Genomic DNA, 18,216 nt, shown 5'->3' with positions numbered 1-18,216 from the left:
AACCTGGAAACAAGTGATGGCAGAAGTGGTTCAGTCTTTCCGAAGCAGGAGAGCAGTGAGCCTGTGTGCCTGTATTTCTACATGACTTTTTTTAAAGGGAGGAAAGGATGATTACCTCATGTCATCTATAGAAAATGTCTATAGGTAAGCTTTTCTGTTAGAGATGTGTAAGTTCTTTGGGCTGAAGCATTTGGCCTTCAGGTTCATCTTTAGGAGTCAGCTCTGTTTTGATCCTGCCTGCTTACTGTTATTTGAAAAGTTTCAGGCAAGTAGTGAATAAAATCTCTGCATATTAATATCATAGCACAGTAATTCCTGTTGCTTCACCCCCCTGTTTGTGTTTTGTCTGCCCGCATTGTTTTTGGGGGCTGTTGGGTCAAGGATTAGAGCTCTCTGAGGCAAGTTCGGATTGGCTTTACTGGTAGGGCCCCAGGGTGGGATGTTGCAACTGCTGTGACTGATGTTAGAGGTTACCAGCCCCCAAGCAGGGTTATTTTCTGTCCTCCTGGTGCTTTAGGCTGCCTGCAAAGAGGGATCTGTGTGGAGGCACAAAGGCGAGCAGGAGCACTTGCGGCACGCAAGTGTGCGGTTCTGCAAAGTCCACGTCGGGCCGGTGATGCCGGGCAAGGGTGTAATGACACCACAGGGCTGCTGTGGCTTTGCTTCAGCAAAGAGATGGAGCCCTGTCATTTCAGGGTTTGTGTGCACAAGGGAGGGAGCCCGCATCCTTGGGAGTAGCCGTGGATCTGCAAGTATAATCATCAGATAATAAAGGGACCCTGGGAGCCAAACCTTGGGAGTTTGGAACAGCCTGTGGAGCCCTTGTGAATTCGTTTCTACAAGCCCTTGGATGGTGGAGTTGTAAACAGCAGTCATCTGGGCAGGGCTGGGTTTGGGTTGGGTTTTTTTTCTGTTTTACTCTTTAAAGCATTGTCAAACTGCAAAAGGAGACAGGCTTCTTCCAACTGTACCCTGCGGTCTGCATTCTGTTATCTGCTCTTTCTGTACGAACTTTTAAAAACCTTACTGAAGTGTGTGTGGGGGTTATGATGTTTAGTGCCACAAACATAAAAATCAGAAAATTCTAAATATTACAAGTTAATAATTAAATATTCTCTTGATTAAAACTACTATGAAGTTGTTTTAACCTAGAAGTTAGTGCTGAAAGAAAAAGTTTTCTTGGTTATGACAGTGTAGTGTTTTATGCGCTAGTGAGTGAAACTCTTGTGTAGTTGCTCGTCTTTTCAATTGAATAACATGTATTTCAAAGTCTATTTCTTGACATTATCAAGACCATAATAAAATCTTATTTTTTCCTCTTTGTAATAATGCTAACCTTCCTCAGTCTGTAAGACTGCGTAGTCTGCTTCATTTCAGCATTAGGAACATGTGCGACAGGTTTTTGACAGTGCTAAAATTTGTAATTATAGCATGTCTTCCTTAATTTTTTGCTCATTACATTAATTTCTTAATTATTAGAAAATTAATTCTGTCTTTGAAATTCTGCAGTTATGGAGATGCTGCACTGTATTTTTTTATAAAAACAAAGTGACCGCATTGCTGCTTTCATTTCAAATTTTGGCTGTAATTACAGAATTGTAGATAGCTCTTCCAAAAGAGTTAAAACAGTCCCAGAGCAGCAGGAGGGAAGAAGTGTGGATCTGATCACCATCACCATAATTCAGGCCTCTTCCATTAATCTTTCCTTAGGAGAGAAAGCTTTTATTTTCCAGAAGGGAAGAGGGTAGCTTCCAGGCAGTTTCCAGTATCCTCATCAGGCAGATTTTGGTTTGCTGTGATATTAGATTTGTATTTAAAGGATTGTAGTGATGAGAAGGTGGGAACGGTGGCTGAAGCCAGTGAGTCCTCCTGGAAGGTCAGATAAAGCCTTAATTTAAAAACTCGGCACTTTCCTTCTAAATACAATTGTTTGCTAAGCTGGGATGAATACTTTTCATGGCCACCTTTGTTCTTCAAGAGCAAGCCCAGTGCCTGTGGTAGGCTCACACCGGTACAGGGGTCCCAGCACTCTGCAGTGGTGGGAGCACTGGAGAAGCTCTGGGAGAAGTGACTGACCAGTGGAAAGGGCAGGGCATGAACACGCGGCACTGATGGCACTTGGCTTTCTGCTATGGCAAAGCCAGGGAAGTAGAAACAAACCCCCACCACAAACCCCAGTCTTGGTGAAAGAGGTTTGCTCTCACTCCAGTTTGTATTGGAGAACTTGCCAGTGCCCAAGACTGCAGAGCAGAACAACATCTGGGTGGATAAGCTTAAGAATTTAGCCCTAACGTTGAGTGACAGTAGCACGTTGAGGGGTGGTTATGCTGCTACTTGATCTGCTTTTGTTTTGGTTGGAAGATCTCTCCCTGCTCGGGCTGACTGCGTGGTTGCAGAAGCAATGCAGGAGGGAGGAGGAGGAGGAGGAGGGACCACCCTGTGCTGGGTTGATGTGGCAGCAGAGAGGTGGCTTCAGGGTGCTGGAGGCAGCAGAGCAGGCAGGTGGGGATGACACATGGTCTTCACTTTCCACTGGTGTCTGACTTTAGGGTAGGTGGCCCTGTGGTGGTAGGTGAGATGCTGTTTAAAATAAAGTTCCTAAGATCTTGTAGGTATAAAGAACAGTCTTGATCCAGAGTGGCCCTACAGGTGCAGTCACGCAAACTGGGTTAGGTAGCAGAAATGAAGCGTGGAAGACCTGCAGCAGCGCTTGAAGGATCAAAAAAGATGATGGAAACTTTGGTCAAGGTGCTGTTAACTGCCAATACGAGTTTTTCCCTCTTTCTCTTGGTGCAGTTCCTTCTACAGGCAAATATATGTTCCCTCAGAGCCCTTTGGACATGATTGTGCTTCTTTCCCTGGGTGACAGAGGAGGTGGATTTGCTCTGAAGAAATATTTCCATGACAGCCACTTAGAAAATTGTTCCTACATTCTTGTGTCACAACTTCTTTTTTTTTTTTCTTAATAGACACAGATGAGGACACAGTAAAAAGATGCTTTGCCACGTTTGAAGAGAAGTTCTTCCAAACCTGTGAGAAAGAACTTGCCAAAATCAACATTTTCTATTCAGGTAAGGTGCTTATTTGTGTATAGTTGTGGAAAATACAGCAACATGAAACGAGTCTGAAGCTCCCAACCTTTCAGAATAACCACAGTGGTCACGCAGGTCTACCATCAGGTAATTATAGGGCAGGTTTATATGGGAAACTGCTCTGGTTTAATGACAGATGTGGAGCTAAACCGTGGTATTTGAATGGAGAGAGAATGAAGGGCAGGTGATTTCATTGCTTTGCAATAGCATCCTGCTGAACTTTATGAAGATGCTCTTAAACTGAGCTGGTAGCTTACATACAGGGCTCAGTTCCTCAGTTTCTGCATGGTGACAGACTCCTGTGCGTGTTTTAGGCATGCTGAGCTTGCTAGCTGATGTTCCCTGAGACTGTGCCAGGTTAGTGATTGTGGACTTGCCTATGTATGGTAACTTGACCATCTTGATGTATCCAGCAAGTTTGTAAACACTTAACTCTTCCTTATATCCTTGCAACTTTCTGGAGTAGATCAACCAGTAGGAATTTGTCATTGGCTCTGTATAAAGTCCTGGTTAGTAAATTGAGTAAAAATGTAATGGTGGTAAGAGTAGGGATTCCTAGGGGTCATATGTCAAAGTGCTATTTGTTGTTCTTTTCCCTGAGAAAGTTTGCTTTCCCATCCTTGTGTTTTGAAAATAAACTTTAGAATGGGATAATTGGAAATTCACCCTGTAATATTGCTACAAAAAGCTTAGCAATAGCGTGCTGCAGTTCCACCCACCATTACACTTTGGCTGGTTTTCAGCCTCTTTTGGTAAGGTTTAAAGTGGAGTTTCAACTAGAAAAGTGTTTAAATATGGATACGATGATGCATTGCCTTCTGCTCTACTCTCTCTTAGCGCGGTGATTTATTATTACCTTGGTGCTATAAACAGGTTTTTGGAGCACAATGCAGTAGCCTTTTCTATTTCTGATTTTAATCTGGTAGTAAAGACAAAGTTGAGTTGTGCAAAATATTTTAATAGCCATCAGGTGATGACTTTATTGCTAGCTATTTTATGACTAGCAGAATCTGGGTTGCGAACATGAGAATAGCTGAAAGTATAATAGATGCAGTAACTGTGCTGCCTTGCCTCTGTTCAGCTTCCATCTCGGGGAATAAATCTCTTTGGGGCCAGCTGTGCCTGCTCGCCGGCTCCCTGGGCAGTGGCTTTGCTGTAGCCAGAGTGGATGTCAGACAAGGGCAAGGGGCAGTTTGTAGGTAGAAGCGGTATGTTTTATTAGGGTTTACAGTTTATAAGCATTTTTCTACGTGCAGTTCATATGTACCTAACTCAGAACAATTGTTCTGGTTCCCGGTGAGATCTATTTCTGTCCCGGGTCTGAGGCAAGGCTTTTATGCTCAGCAACTTGCCTTACTTTCTAGTTATACCAGATCCTACAGACTATGAGCTAGACTCTGTGGAGGAAGCTCTGACAATTTAGATGCACTGTACTGATTATAATTTTCCCTAATGAGGACCTGCTAGCACACGTGCACCCACATATACGCACCCATTCCAGCATTGTTTAAAATGGCATTAATAATATAGGGTAGGGTTTTTTCCAACTGGCTGTCATTTTGAAAAGTTATAGGAGAGAATACATGTAATTTGAAAATCTCTTGTGATAAGATTAAAATAAGTCTTTTATTTGCAGAAGAGTGACGTGACTTTAATAGTATGGAAACACTTTATTAGAGTTGTTAACGTTAAGCTGCATCAAGACATGTTCCATCAGTGGTTCCTCTTGATCATGTCAGAAATTTGTCATGTTGGACCCTATTGTAACTCCAGGCATGGGTTGCCTTGGATTATGACCTGGTATGTCCTATTTATTATAGGCTTATTATATAGCTTATTACATGCTTGTCTTTACGACAATAAATACTATACCTTTTCACGAAAGCTACACTTTCTGTTCTCTCTGCTTCATTTCCTTGTTGTCTTGCCCTGCGCTGAGGGGTCCTTGGTGAGCATTGCCAGAGATTACCACAGCATGGACAACCCTATCCTCTTGGGATGGACTTCTCCCAGGGCCCAGCTCCTCTCCAGCTCCCCGGAGCACTTGGGATTGCAGTGCCTGCTGCAAAATCCCTTTGCCTTTCGCTGTGTGCTCAGGTTGCTGGCTGTCGTCAAACATAGCCTTAATTCCCCGGACTATTATCCCAGCTCAGTAGGAAGGAAAACTGCCATTAACTAAAACTGATTTGATAAACAGTTTGTGATTATTTGGACTACACTCAAGAAAATCTGTGCTCAACTGAAGGAGGGGAAAAAAAAAAAAAAGCAGTAAAATTTTCAGATGGTTCCAGTAGAGGAATGCCTGTTCAAGTGTTAAAGTTTTATTTGTGGCCAGTTTTGGTTTGTGTTTGGGATTTTCTAGAGGGGAGGTTTGTTATATTTTAAATTAGCATCATCAGGATCTGCTGGGCTACTGTTCAGCTAGTAACATTTTTGTGGTTAATTCAGGAGCTGGTTTTATTATTTGTAGGAAGCCGCAGCTTTAACTTGGTAAGCAAAATACTGAACATAATATGTACAAGTAGGAAAAGGAAAGAGTGCTAAAAGAGCCCCGAGCCGGGTAGCTGGTCCATTACCTCCTGTACTGGAGGTAATTTCAACCACCTGTATGGTGTAACAGGTTTTGATCACAACCATGGCCATGTAAACTGGAACCTTGGGGGGAAATCTTACTAGCTTCTTGGTGTGATAGTTTGGGGTTTTTTTTCCCTAATGATCCTTATGTGTGAACTTTTCTTTAAACTTGAAAAAGGGAGTCAAAACCAACTTGGAATTGCACAGTTGAGGTGATGACTTTTTAGACAGTGGGTTTTAGTCAGGATCTAGAAACATTTTTTGGGCAAAGCTCCTACTTTATTGCAAACACTTTTGTTGAAGTCTGCCTCTGTTGGTCTTGGATTTCTCCTTGGTCTTTGCCATGAGATTACACTTGAGCTGAGGACTTGGTGGGCATCAAGTTGTGCAAAATGCTGCAATACAACAAGAGGGGTTCCAGTTTCTAAGTGTACGCTGCTTTTTTCTAACTCTGAGTGGCATATTTTTTAAAAGTCACTCTTTTGAGTGCTAAATTGGTGGTGAATGCCTTTTCAATTATTTTGGAGTATGCTGCAAACTGAGAAACTGACTTCTACTCTGCTTTGCCGTTTCCCTAGGCAATTCCCTAGGAGGTTTTAAGAATAGCAGCACATGCTTTGTCTTGGTTTGCTTCTGCAATTAATTTTGGTGATAAAATCGTACCTTAACAAGATGAAATGATTTGTGGACCAGATAACTAGACTCAGTGCAAGAGAGAGGGTAGGAGGGGAAAGGTGCAGGACTGCTGTTTCTGGGGAGTGGCAGGTCATTACAGGGCTGGATCAGTTGCCTTTAAAGCTTCATCCTCAGAGGACTGTGGTCTTCCCCTATGGATGGAGAGGGCTGTATAGAAGACAGCACATGACCCTTCTCAGTGGTGCATTATTTAGAAGAATGTTTGTATTTCGAGATGATGCATTTTTGTGGATGTTGCTTTGCAGACATATAGGAAAATTGCAGCAGTAGTTTTGTAACTGTTTCAAAGTGTCTTTATTGTGTTATTAGTCTGATGGATTTTAAGGTTTTTCTGGATATAGGGACAATGGAATCATGTTTTCAACTGAAAAATGTAAATTTAAACTCTTCCATGTTTACTAATTTGATGCAAAAGTAATCCCAGTGTGTCACAGGCGGTTTAATATGATGTTTTGAATGTAGAGAATGAACTTGTGAATTTTATTTATGTGAAGGCTTTTGATTCTAACAGCTGCGCTAATAGATATCTGTTACTTCCTCGTGGGAGAGCTCTCAAAGTGGGGAGAGGTTATTGTTTTCGCAGCCTGTCCTTGTGTGTCTTAGATATTATGTGGTTGTAGGCTGCGGGCAGACAGTTCTCACTGTGGGCCGCATTGCCTCTGTTCGGTGAAGTCCTTGCCAGCTGTAGAAGCTGTCAGAGACTAATTGTCCTTTTCTGTCTTTTTAAAATCTCATACTTTATTGAAGTTTATAATTGAGAAAATTATAGAGAGTTCTCTTCCATACTTGATTTTTCTATATTGATCCCCATTTTCAGTTCAGAAAGGCATTCTCCTTCTGGAACATATCTTACGCAAGAACACTGTAAAATTATTTACAGAGCAGTTTTGCTCTTAAAATTAACCAGAATTGAATAAGACTGAGGGGAGAGGTCAGAATTTCTCCCATAGGAGTAAATCCTACTTCTTGGGGGGGGGTGGGCAATTGAGAAATTTACCATTAAGTTATCTAAGATACTGACGAAGAGAATTAAATTGACAGCCAGGAGACCGTCGGGCAGAGCTTGGAGTGTCGGGGGGAGCTTGGGGCTCCATGGCTGTGGGTGCTGCTGGGGGGGTGCTGCTGGGTGGCGGTGACTGCAGCTCCCGGCCAGCTCCGACGCTGCCCACCTGCTCACCATCTTCCTGGCCAGCAGCTTATCCACAGAGATGCCAAAGCTGTGACTGAAGCCATAGTGTGTGGGGGGGGGAAGCCAGGAAGGAACTAGTTGTACAGAACAAAGAGAAAGATAATAGTGTCAGTTATGCTGGTTTTAGCATTAAAAGATTGTTATTTAGCCAAAAAGATTATTTTCTGAAAGTACATAAAGCAGCATGTTTAATGGAACACCTTTTCCATACTGGAGATGTGAGGAAGAAAGACTTGACTTGATCTGAAAACACATCAAAATGATATTTAAATGCAAGTTGACTGTCCCTTTAATCAGTAAATAATGAGGCAATGCTTCTAACCTGTGTGAGCCTAAACTGAGAAAAAGAGGAATAAATTATTACAGTGGATCATGTACAGCAGCTAGTAGTGTTGTAACTCCTGATCAAAGCAGAAGCTGTGTTTGTCTGTCACCGGGAGCTTGGCAGAGGGGTTGCGTTGCTCTCTGAGCAGCAAAACTCAGTGTCACATTTGAAGTGTGTTGGTTTGGTTTGGGTATTTTTTTTTCCCTTTGATTTCCTTACTGTCATATAAAAAAAGATAGTAAACGTAGTCAGTAGTGGGTGCACAGATATGAAAAGTGCTCTGCTTACTAACTGTCGAGTTTTATAATCTTGTCTAGCAGTTTGGGGCGTTTTTCCTTGTGCTTTTTGTACGTTTGCTTTATTTGAGAAAGGCAAGCAGCTTTCCTTTGCACGCAGAGGAGACGTGTGGTCACTGCTCTGGTATTTGGATGGGACCCCATCTGCCTGGCCACCTCCAGCTGGGGCTCTGCCAGCCTGGGGAGGCCTGACTGTGCGTCCCTGGGGTGCTTTATAGCCCCTGGGTACAGGTGGCAGCTCTGCAGGTTGGGCTTCTTCCACCCAGCTATCCATATGGTCCTGAAACAAGCATCCTCTAGAAATCACAGCTGGGCTGGCTGGTTGAGACATCTGAATTCATGTCTAGTGCTGATGCTGAGGGGACAGCCCCTTGATTTTGACTTAATTAAGACTTGTCTGACATGATGGCTTTTTTTTTTTTTTTTTTGAGAACATGTATGCCTTACATAATGCATTAAAACCTTTAACGAGAAGGAGCTTCCTAAAAGAGAAATACGCAGTTGAATTTAATGCTTAGTGGGGGAAGGCCAGGCAGTGGGTTATTACCTACAGACATGTTATTTGAGGAAAAGTTATAGTGCTTTTGATGGGCTCGGTAGGCAAGTTGCTGTCCTCTCATCTAACTTTTCCCCTTTCCTTGCGAACAGAAAAGCTTGCAGAAGCTCAGCGCAGGTTTACGACTCTTCGGACTGAGTTACAGTCAACTTTGGATGCACAGAAAGAAGCCAGTGGGGTGTCCACACTGCAGCGGCGCAGAAAGCCGGTCTTCCACCTGTCCCACGAAGAGCGTGTCCAACATAGGAATATCAAAGATCTGAAATTGGCCTTCAGCGAGCTCTACCTCAGCCTCATCTTACTGCAGAACTATCAGGTACTTGCAAAAAGAGGTGGTTTTACAAAGCCCTGCATGTAAACATCTCTGTGCTTTGTGTATCTTTGAGTTGCCTCATTCAAGACATCTTTTTAAAATTTCTTTTTTTTTGGTCCCTAAACAATTTTAAAGAAAAGGCAGATGCCTGGCAGCTAGCAGCATACGCCTTGTTGCTTTTTGTTGAGCTAGAAATGCTGAGCTGACCTGCAGAAGGACCTTCCTTCTTCCTTTTCTGGGCTGGCTGACCCCAGCACCCTTGGCCCGGGCATGGCCAGAACACGAAGTCACATTGGGACCTCCTTCTTCTGTAATATGTTGCTCTGTGCAGGGCTGGAGCTGGCAAGTTAGTGAAGAAGCTCTTTTATCTAGTATTTGTAATGAAACTTGAAATGCTAATGTACTGTTTCCTCTTGGCGTTACCATGGCAGTGGCTGTGACCTTGCTATATCAGAATTTCTTGTTAAAACATCCATTTTAAAAAAAAGTGTTTTTAATTCTGTAGGATACAGGCTCGTTTGCCTTGAAGTATGAAAAAACAAATCTTTAGTTGTACTTGGATTTCTGGCATGAAAGGGCATGGTAAATATTGCAGATGCTGATCTTGTTCCAAAAAATCTTGAAACAAGGATCTGAAACTGTTAAGATCCTTTTTGCTGGGCTAACTCTTTTGGTGTTAAAAACTCTGAAATGCTTTTAAATGTCTTACTGTGAGGGTTTTTAGCTTGTTAAGTAAGAGTGTTTTGAAGTTAAATTCACTACATCTGTGTTTAGATCTTTACCAGCATTGTCCTGGAGAATTTTACTAAACAAAATTCACCGTAAGAATTAATCTAGTATCGCTCTGTAGTATGGACAAAACATATTCTTCCAAAATTCTGAGTGTCTGTACCTCTCCTAAAGTGATGTTACGTCTTTGAGCACTTGTCCAGAAATTATTTATGAGTTTTTCAATAAAGCCCTTTAAATTTTAGGGATAGTTTCTACTTCAAAATCCTGGGAAAGATGGAGTATCTGTAGCTTTTCAGGAGTAAATCAGTATTACGTGCTGTGATTTCTTCCCTTTAAAAAAAAAAAAATAATAATAAAAAAAAAAAAACCAAACAAAGAAAAGAAAGATCATAGGTCATTCCCCTGGAAAATATTTTCCTATTATTCATCAGTGAAGAAAGGCATCTTTCACACTTATGTTTTTGCTTTTTGCTAAAACATCCATTGTATGTATACCAAATATTGATGTAAAACCCATCTGGATTTGATAGCTTTCACAGTTTCCAAAAGGAGAAGAGCTTCTTTCTATAACATAACTTCAAAGAGAGAACCAGAAAAATTAATTCAAATTGGTCATGAAGTTGAGGACAAAGAATACAAGTACTAGAACAGACACAAAACTAAATCCCGCAATATGACTCTTCAACGCTTTTGGGCTTAGAATATAAGAACAAGGAATACTCAAGCTTTTGCAGTTTTAGAGAGGAAAATCAACAACCTGGTGGGAAGATGATGTATCTGAGGCCTTCATGTAGGAGGTAAAGTGAAGTCGACAGGTGGCATTATAAATATCAGACTATGGGTTTCATGTAATGCCAAAGTCTTGAGTTGGGTTACTGAGAAGGGAAGATCCATGTGAAGCGAATTCCTCAGTCTGTTAGGACTGAACAAGAGTTGGATGCGTTCATTCCTAAGGTACACAAACCAAACACCAAGTGAAACTGTAACTTGTCTCCGGGGCAGCTGTTACTTGTTTAACTTAATCTTCTGATAAAATTAATATATTGTTAACAGTAATGTATCATTCCAGAGTGTGTGCATAGATAGATAAATCTATTTGAAATAGTGTGTTTTAAAGAAAAATCTTGAGAAATTAAGCATATAATATTTACTTATGTATATTGTATATAATGTAGTCTGTTCATCAGGCAATAATGGAGGCTGAATCAGTCTTATTTAATTGCTGTGCATCTGCCTTGCTGGTGCGTTTCCTAATACACTGGTATGTCAGCAAAGATTTTTGAGTCCACTGTTTGCTTCTACTTGATCTTGCATGATATTATTGCCGAAGTTGCACTGTTTGGTTTTTTTCACCTTTAATGACAAAACAGATCATTAGTTGATTCACTTCAATGGATTAGATCAGTTTTCAGCAGAAATGGAAGTCAGACTTGGAGAAAGCCCCTTGCCTAATAAAAGCATCACGAATAGCAAGCATAGCAGAACGTCTGACTGCATAAATGATGTTTGACTGTTCTGTTTCACAGTTCCATTGCTGCATGTTCCTTGTCACAAGTACTGCTGTAACCAACAGTGGTTTTATCATGCACTTTGGGGTTGCAGAATTTTTGCAGCTAGAGGATGAAACACTGCTGGAGAGCTTCTAGGGTGCCCAGCATAAGCATGCCCCGACCGGCCAAGGCACACCGCACTTAGGCTGCGATAGCCCACGTGGCACAAAAAGTGATGTTAGTTCAGGCTACAGAAAAATCTCTGACCAAAATCATCGTTTTGTTGCCTTTTTCATTTCAAGTTTCTTAAATAGTGATCTGCTCCTCCGGGGGTGGAATGCTGGCTTTTCCAATAGAAAGTAATTAAAGTCTCTTGTCTGCAATAATGCAGATCGTTAATGCATTGGCTTCCTGCCTCTGCCTCCCTAGCCTCATTTCCCCACCTATATACTAGGGATCTGGTATTAAATCACTCAGAGCATAATTAGATTCAAAATAATTTCAGTGAGTAGTTGGCGCCTCTCCCCAGGGCATTGGATTTTGCTGTTTTTCTCCATTTCTATTTCCAAGCTACTTTCTAAGCTTTGTTAGAAGTAAATCTTGCCATGGTCTGTCTGCGTTCCTCCTGTTGCTTGCATGAAACGTTGAGTCTTTTGGGTGGTGTTTTATGAAATGCAGGAGTTCAGATGCATCGTGTCACGGCGGTTGCTGGCAGTGTGGTGAGCTTTGCCTCTCTTAGTTACTGGGCATTACAAGAGTGTTGGGGCAGGGCTCATATACAACTTGGAAATCAACCGTTAATTCTTGGTTTAATGCAGCATCATGTGCTTATCTCTGCAGATATCTCTAGAGTTACATCTCCCACATCTGCAAGCCTCAACTAGTTTTGCAGTTATTGTGCAATGTACTAGGTGGAAAAGGATGCTGCTATGGGGGTGCGCTTGTTTGGATTTAAGCTGCAGCATTCAAAACTTTCATACAAAGATTTCCCCATCTGTAGTGCACTTATCTGGAGAACTTGATTTGAAAATCAATGTAAAGTTTAAAGAAACTAGAAGTCAGTAGCCTGGCCTTTTCAGAAGGGGAAAACCGCTTGAAGGACTGACTGGGGGAGCTGAGACAAAACGTAGCCTTCCTGCAGCTCTGTATGTTTGTTAAGAGCTCATTACAGCTCCTGCTCATCCAGAGTTGCCATACCTGGAACGTATGCAGTCAGGTGTGCCCAGACAGAGGGAGCGTGTCTGGAAGTAACTTCAAACATACAAGTGTCGAATACGTCCAAAGGTTTTTTGTCTTCAGTGTGGTTTCATCAGGAATGTCATTGCTTCCTGCATTAAGGAGGAAAGTGGCAGTGATTTGGCTTTTTCAGGGAATATGAGGTTTAGGTAGTTCCTGACAAATAAGTGACCTGTTTTTATGCCCTTGAGTCCCGTGTTTTTTCTGTTATTTGCCGGGCATATGTAGGGATATGTATTACTTCTAATAAAGTAGTAGCTCGTACTTCCTCACAATAGACGCAATTATTCTGATTCTTCTTATTAACTTTTTTTTTTTTTTTTTTTTGCTAGCACTGGAAATAGAACCATTTAGCTTTCTTGGCAGGTGACTGAGGTTAAAAGTAACTCTTCTCCCTTGTCTGCAGAACCTGAACTTCACCGGCTTCCGCAAGATCTTAAAGAAGCATGACAAGAACCTGGAGACAGCGCGGGGGGCAGAGTGGCGTGTGGCCGAGGTGGAGGTGGCACCCTTCTACACCTGCAAGAAGATCAACCAGCTTATATCCGAAACGGAGGTAAAGATGCTAGTCTGGGCATTGCTCCTCTTTTATGTAGAAAACAGTATTTTCTTGTTCGCTACTGATTCCTGTAACGTTTTGCCCTCTCTATAGCTTGTATTCACCACCAAGACAACTGTTAATTGATTTTGAAATGCCACTGATTTCTGGCACTGCTTACGTAGATTTGGGTATGTTCTCTTCAGCTGGTAACTTTTCACTCGGAAGAGCTAGTGCAGTGTTTGCTTGTATTGTGTAGTCACTTGATGCGGTGTGGTGGGCTTTTCATATCTTTGTTACCATTTATGAGGGGAGTATTGGGCCAGGGCTCAAATGTAACATGGAAACCAACCGTTATTTTTTATTTGAATGCAGCACCACGTGCTTATCATTAGAATGAACTTCTGTGATGTGTATCTTTCATCTCCTTAGGAAGTGGTGACCAATGAGTTAGAAGATGGAGACAGACAGAAGGCTATGAAGCGTTTGCGTGTTCCACCCTTAGGAGCAGCTCAGGTGAGAGACTGAGTTATGCAGCAAAGCTGCTTCTCCAACTTGTTGAGGTGCCCAATTAGATTCAATATCTGAACAAATTAGTGAAAATAACTGATGTGAGCATGCTCTGCAAATTGAGGGGGGCACGATCACGTAATCCATTTTGGTTCTGGAAAATCTGGAAGTAGCCTACTTACTGTTCCTAATGCACTCAGACAAGGTAATGAAGGGATGAGATAAATAGTTAAAGGAAATTCGTGCTAATAATAACACATGCTTAGTGTTTGTGCGGTCCAGAATATTTTTCAAAGGGTGCCGAGATGCCCAAGCTCTGTTTCAACACAGCAACAACATAGGCAAGAATGTTATGCAGCATTTTCAGTTTTAAAAACCTCACTTCAAGAGCAAGAGTGCCGTCAGCGTCAGAACATTAATTCCTGATTTTAAGTTTACTCCGCAGATTAATGACTTTGCTGATAACCTTTTGACCCCACCTTAATTCCACCGTTGCTTTGTTTGCAGCCTGTACCAGCCTGGACTACATTCAGGGTTGGATTGTTCTGTGGGTTGTTCATTGCACTGAACGTCACTGTCATACTTTCAGGTGGGTATCGTTGGCTGGACCGGCTGCTGCCGTGCCTTGGTTTGGATATGTCGGGATGTTTGGGATTAAATGAGGCTGAGTCACATCACGCTGTTATGAACTGTTAGTTCTGCTCCAGTAATAGGTTGTGGGGTTTCTCATGTTATGTATGTAGATTTTGGATTTGGACTTTGAACATATTATGGTTTGTTCTCTTGGTTTCCTCCTTATTCTTGGAGGGATAATCTGGAGGTGCAACATCCATGTGTAAAGACAGATTTCTGTTACTGTTCTGTGAACATGCAGCCCTCACCCACCTTGAGAGAGATGCTCGTAGAACTTAATTTTTGCACAGTACTGACTCCCTACAGAGAATGGGACCAGACATGGAGCCATGTGAGCACCATGCCAGTTGGGACATTTTCATGTAGAAATTTCTAGGATTTCAATGCCTGGTGCCTGTTAAGGGCATTAATTGAATTATTCTTGTTGGCAGATTTTGGTGAGGTTGTTTATTGCATATCTGAGGCCTTGGTTTTATTCTGTTTTGTGCCTTCTGAGTTTGGACTCTGATTAGAGTAAAAGCCATGTTAGTACTGTAAATCCAGATCCAGTGCTTAATCACAAGCAACTTTGCTAATTGCGTGTGTGATTTCAGTAGTCTTGTAACTTGCTTAAGGAGTACAAAGGAAAAGCCTTAACAAATCAACGTACGAGCTCTTGCATTAGGGAAAGCCCATGTCTGTGTTTTTGACTTAAAAGAATTTTTAATCAGATGTTTCTGTAATTGGATCCTGTCATCTCTTGGGATAAAATGTCTCTGTTTGAGAAGCTGTTTGCAGTGCTCCCGGTTTGGTCTTCCTGTGGTAGCAGCAGAAAGTTGACCTTTCTGTGTAAAGGGTCTGTTTAATGTGTAGTAGCTGTCCTTTATTCATTGTATCTTTTTTTTTTTTTTTCCCCCTGTTACTTAGACATTTGATCTCTTCGTGAGATGCAAATATGATTAAGCCAGTTGTTTGCTTTATGGTTCAGTATTAAGAATAAAAAAGTTACACAGTTGTGAGAAGGAATTCATAAAAATGATTGTATCTCTAGGGCAGATGTAACTAACCTAGTGTGAATAATAGGTATGTTTGTATCTGCAGACGTGATCTGATATCTGTACGTTACTTCAGATATTGGGAAAAACCTGTATTGTAACTGTAAAGTGTTTTTAATTGGATGTTACTTTGCTAACCTCTCTGCTACTTTTGCCAGATTATTTTCATGATTTGATTGACTAAGATAGGATTTTAGTATGCAATGTGTAGGGTCTGTGAAACAGCATTAGAACACGGCTTGCAATAGTAAATCACTTCCTTATTGCCTGATTTTAAAACAAGAACAGCAACATTTTGCAGAGATGAGTTCATAATAACTTGGGGTCTGTTAAAGACTGCACATGCTACAGGTGGCTCCCAGGAGGGTGTCACCCTAGAGAGTACCAATTTTGAGGCCTCACCGTTTCTGTGTCAGCTTTCCTAGGTGCCACAGTGTGTAACTGAGGCTGAAAGTTCGTGGAAATGGGCATAACCAGAAACCTGTAAGATTTCATGCAAAATCTCAAGGCTCTTGTTGCAGCAGTGCCCTGTCTCTTGTTTGAGAATTACGCTGCGATGCCGCTGGGCTTGTCACCAGGGACATCTTTGTCTCTGAGCACCTTGTTCAGAGCCCACGCTTGCTGGAGGGATGCGTTGAGCGAGTGTCACCTGCCTGCTGACCCTACGGGGTGACTTCGCTTGTATTGGATTTGGGTGGAAACACTACGAATGGAAAAGCTCTTTGCCTCGGGGCTGTAGTACTGAGCCCTGCACTGGGTCATGCCAGTTTGGAACCTCATACACCTTTGCAGGGCACTTCCCTGCAAGCGGGGTCCTTTGAGGGTCTTCAGTCCAACTGCTCGGCTGTAGTGAAGAACATGGTTCAGTTAAGAAACATGAAAAGGGAATCAAATCTAGCCTTTGCACTGTGGAGGTTAAACTACACAGGGTCTTAGTATCAGAGGAGGGAAAACCAGAAATACTCGCTTCCACATTTTAGTATCTCAGCTGCTCGTGCTGTTCAGCATCTGGTTTTTCTCCAGAACGAGCCGCTGTTTCACACTGCCGTTATGGCCCTCTACCACCCTGAGCATCCAGAAATCAGGTTAGTGTGCGTTAGCTGTGGAAGTTATATGCTAAGCTGTCATATTGAACTACGTTTGCTTCGGGAAAAACCACAGCACACAGCACATCTGTCCTGTTCAGTCTAGACATTTCTTGGGGCTACTCTGTCCACTTTGGAAGCACCTCCCTTGGTTTACAGATTAAATTTTAAATGCTGCTTCTGCAAGTCCCTGTTTAAGACTTATTTCTTTCAGCTTCCTCAGGGTGTCTGTCTTTTCTGTCCAAAATTTGACTCCATTCTGCCTGAATCCAGTAGTCCCTTTAAGTCTTAAATTTAAAGCAGCAGTTCTTGAGTCATTGTTCCTTGCACAATTTTCCTCCATAATCTTATATAGTATAAAGTACAGATGCTGAACACATGAAACTTCTTATGGGTATGCTTTCTCTGAAGAAAAGTTTGAAAAATTTGAGGCTTTAATTTAGACAGGAAGGTTTGTGGGCATAAATTCTTAGCATCAATTCTGTAAACCTGCATGTTCCTTTTCTCCCCTCCTAAAAAACATGTGGGTGAGAAACACTTAATGAAGCTGGAATTGAGGATTGAAACAATTGTATTTTATTTGTATATTTATTTTCTCATAAAACCTGTATCGGCCAGCGGGGGGTCGGTATTTTGCAGAGGCTTGTGCTAGAGAAGCTGCTGCTGTATAAGGCTACTTGTTATTTGAAATTAAGCAAATTTGTTTCCAAAACCCTGAAGAGTGAACAAAGGAAGCAACAGGCTTTCCAGTAGTGCTGCCTTGCATTGGGTTCTCTCTTTGGGTGCGGTTGGATATTAGATTACTAGTTATGAATATGTATTACATTACAGTTGTATTGAGTTCAGTGATTAGGCATAGTTTAGCATTGTTTTAAATACTCTAAGTGGCTCTTGGTTTTGTTGGGGAGCTGAAGTATTTCATCTCCACTCAACCAGAAGTTTTAAGTGCACGTAGTCACCATTTACACTAGTGCTGTCCCTCGTGCCTGTAGTGCAAGACAGGGGAGCTGAGAGGCTGCTAATGCCCCAGCTACAACAACTGGCGAGCAGATTTTCCCCAGAGCGCTCCTGAGTCCTCAGACAGGCCAGGCAAAATGTTCTCCGCTTGCTGGAAGGTGCAGGCGCGTGCGAGCGTACCCCGTTTTCACGGGGTACAGCCAAGCATCTGAGAACCAGCATAAAGCAGTGGAGCGCAGCTTTGCTTTGTGGCATGACCTGTGCTGTCACTAAAGTAATTTCATTTTTGTCTTTGCCAGGTGTGGCTTTTATAGATGGACCAAATGTGTGGCCACTGGTGAGAATCTATCGAGGTGGCTTTCTCCTGATAGAATTCCTCTTTCTCCTGGGTATCAACACATATGGCTGGAGACAGGCTGGAGTGAATCACGTCCTCATCTTCGAACTCAATCCCCGCAGCAACTTGTCCCATCAACATCTCTTTGAGGTAAACAGGATAGATTATAGGAGGGGTTGAGCTGTGCGGCGTATCAGGAGGATAAATCCTGCACCATTTCCTGGCAAGGAGTTCTAATACAATTAGAAGAGGAAGTTGCTGAAGGCTGATTAGATTACAGGATTGAGCACTGTTCTCCCTTTTCTTATAATGAGAATTCATTGTAGGTTTCAGAGCTATATTTTCATAAGGTATCTACGTGTTTTTTCTATCTTTCTATAGATTGCTGGTTTCCTGGGTGTTTTGTGGTGCCTGAGCCTGCTGGCATGTATATATGGTAAATTCACCTACATCCCTATGCAGGTGAATCCACTCATCTTGTACGGCTTCATGTTGCTTTTTCTCATCAACCCTACCAAAACCTTATATTACAAGTCCCGTTTTTGGCTGCTCAAACTATTGGTAAGTCTCAAACCTGACTGAAATAAATAAATTTCTAAAAAATGCTGTAGCTGAGCAGTAGA

The 18,216-nt window shown here is 42.1% G+C and overlaps 1 protein-coding gene across 2 annotated transcripts in view; it reads left to right on the top strand.

Moving 5' to 3' along the window:
- XPR1 (xenotropic and polytropic retrovirus receptor 1) overlaps positions 1 to 18,216 on the top strand; it is a 109,440-nt gene that overhangs the window by 70,376 nt on the left and 20,848 nt on the right. For both annotated transcript variants that reach the window (XM_056355258.1, XM_056355259.1), the window contains 7 exons: positions 2,970 to 3,071; positions 8,821 to 9,044; positions 12,906 to 13,055; positions 13,470 to 13,553; positions 14,055 to 14,136; positions 17,556 to 17,743; positions 17,975 to 18,154. In XM_056355258.1, the coding sequence (XP_056211233.1) occupies positions 2,970 to 3,071; positions 8,821 to 9,044; positions 12,906 to 13,055; positions 13,470 to 13,553; positions 14,055 to 14,136; positions 17,556 to 17,743; positions 17,975 to 18,154 (1,010 nt within the window). The remainder of the gene's footprint in view (positions 1 to 2,969; positions 3,072 to 8,820; positions 9,045 to 12,905; positions 13,056 to 13,469; positions 13,554 to 14,054; positions 14,137 to 17,555; positions 17,744 to 17,974; positions 18,155 to 18,216) is intronic.

The sequence above is a fragment of the Falco biarmicus genome, chromosome 11 (assembly GCF_023638135.1).
Source record: "Falco biarmicus isolate bFalBia1 chromosome 11, bFalBia1.pri, whole genome shotgun sequence".
NCBI lineage: Eukaryota > Metazoa > Chordata > Aves > Falconiformes > Falconidae > Falco > Falco biarmicus.
The sequence above is the reverse complement of the archived record's forward strand: the minus strand, read 5'-3'. Positions and strand labels throughout refer to the sequence as shown.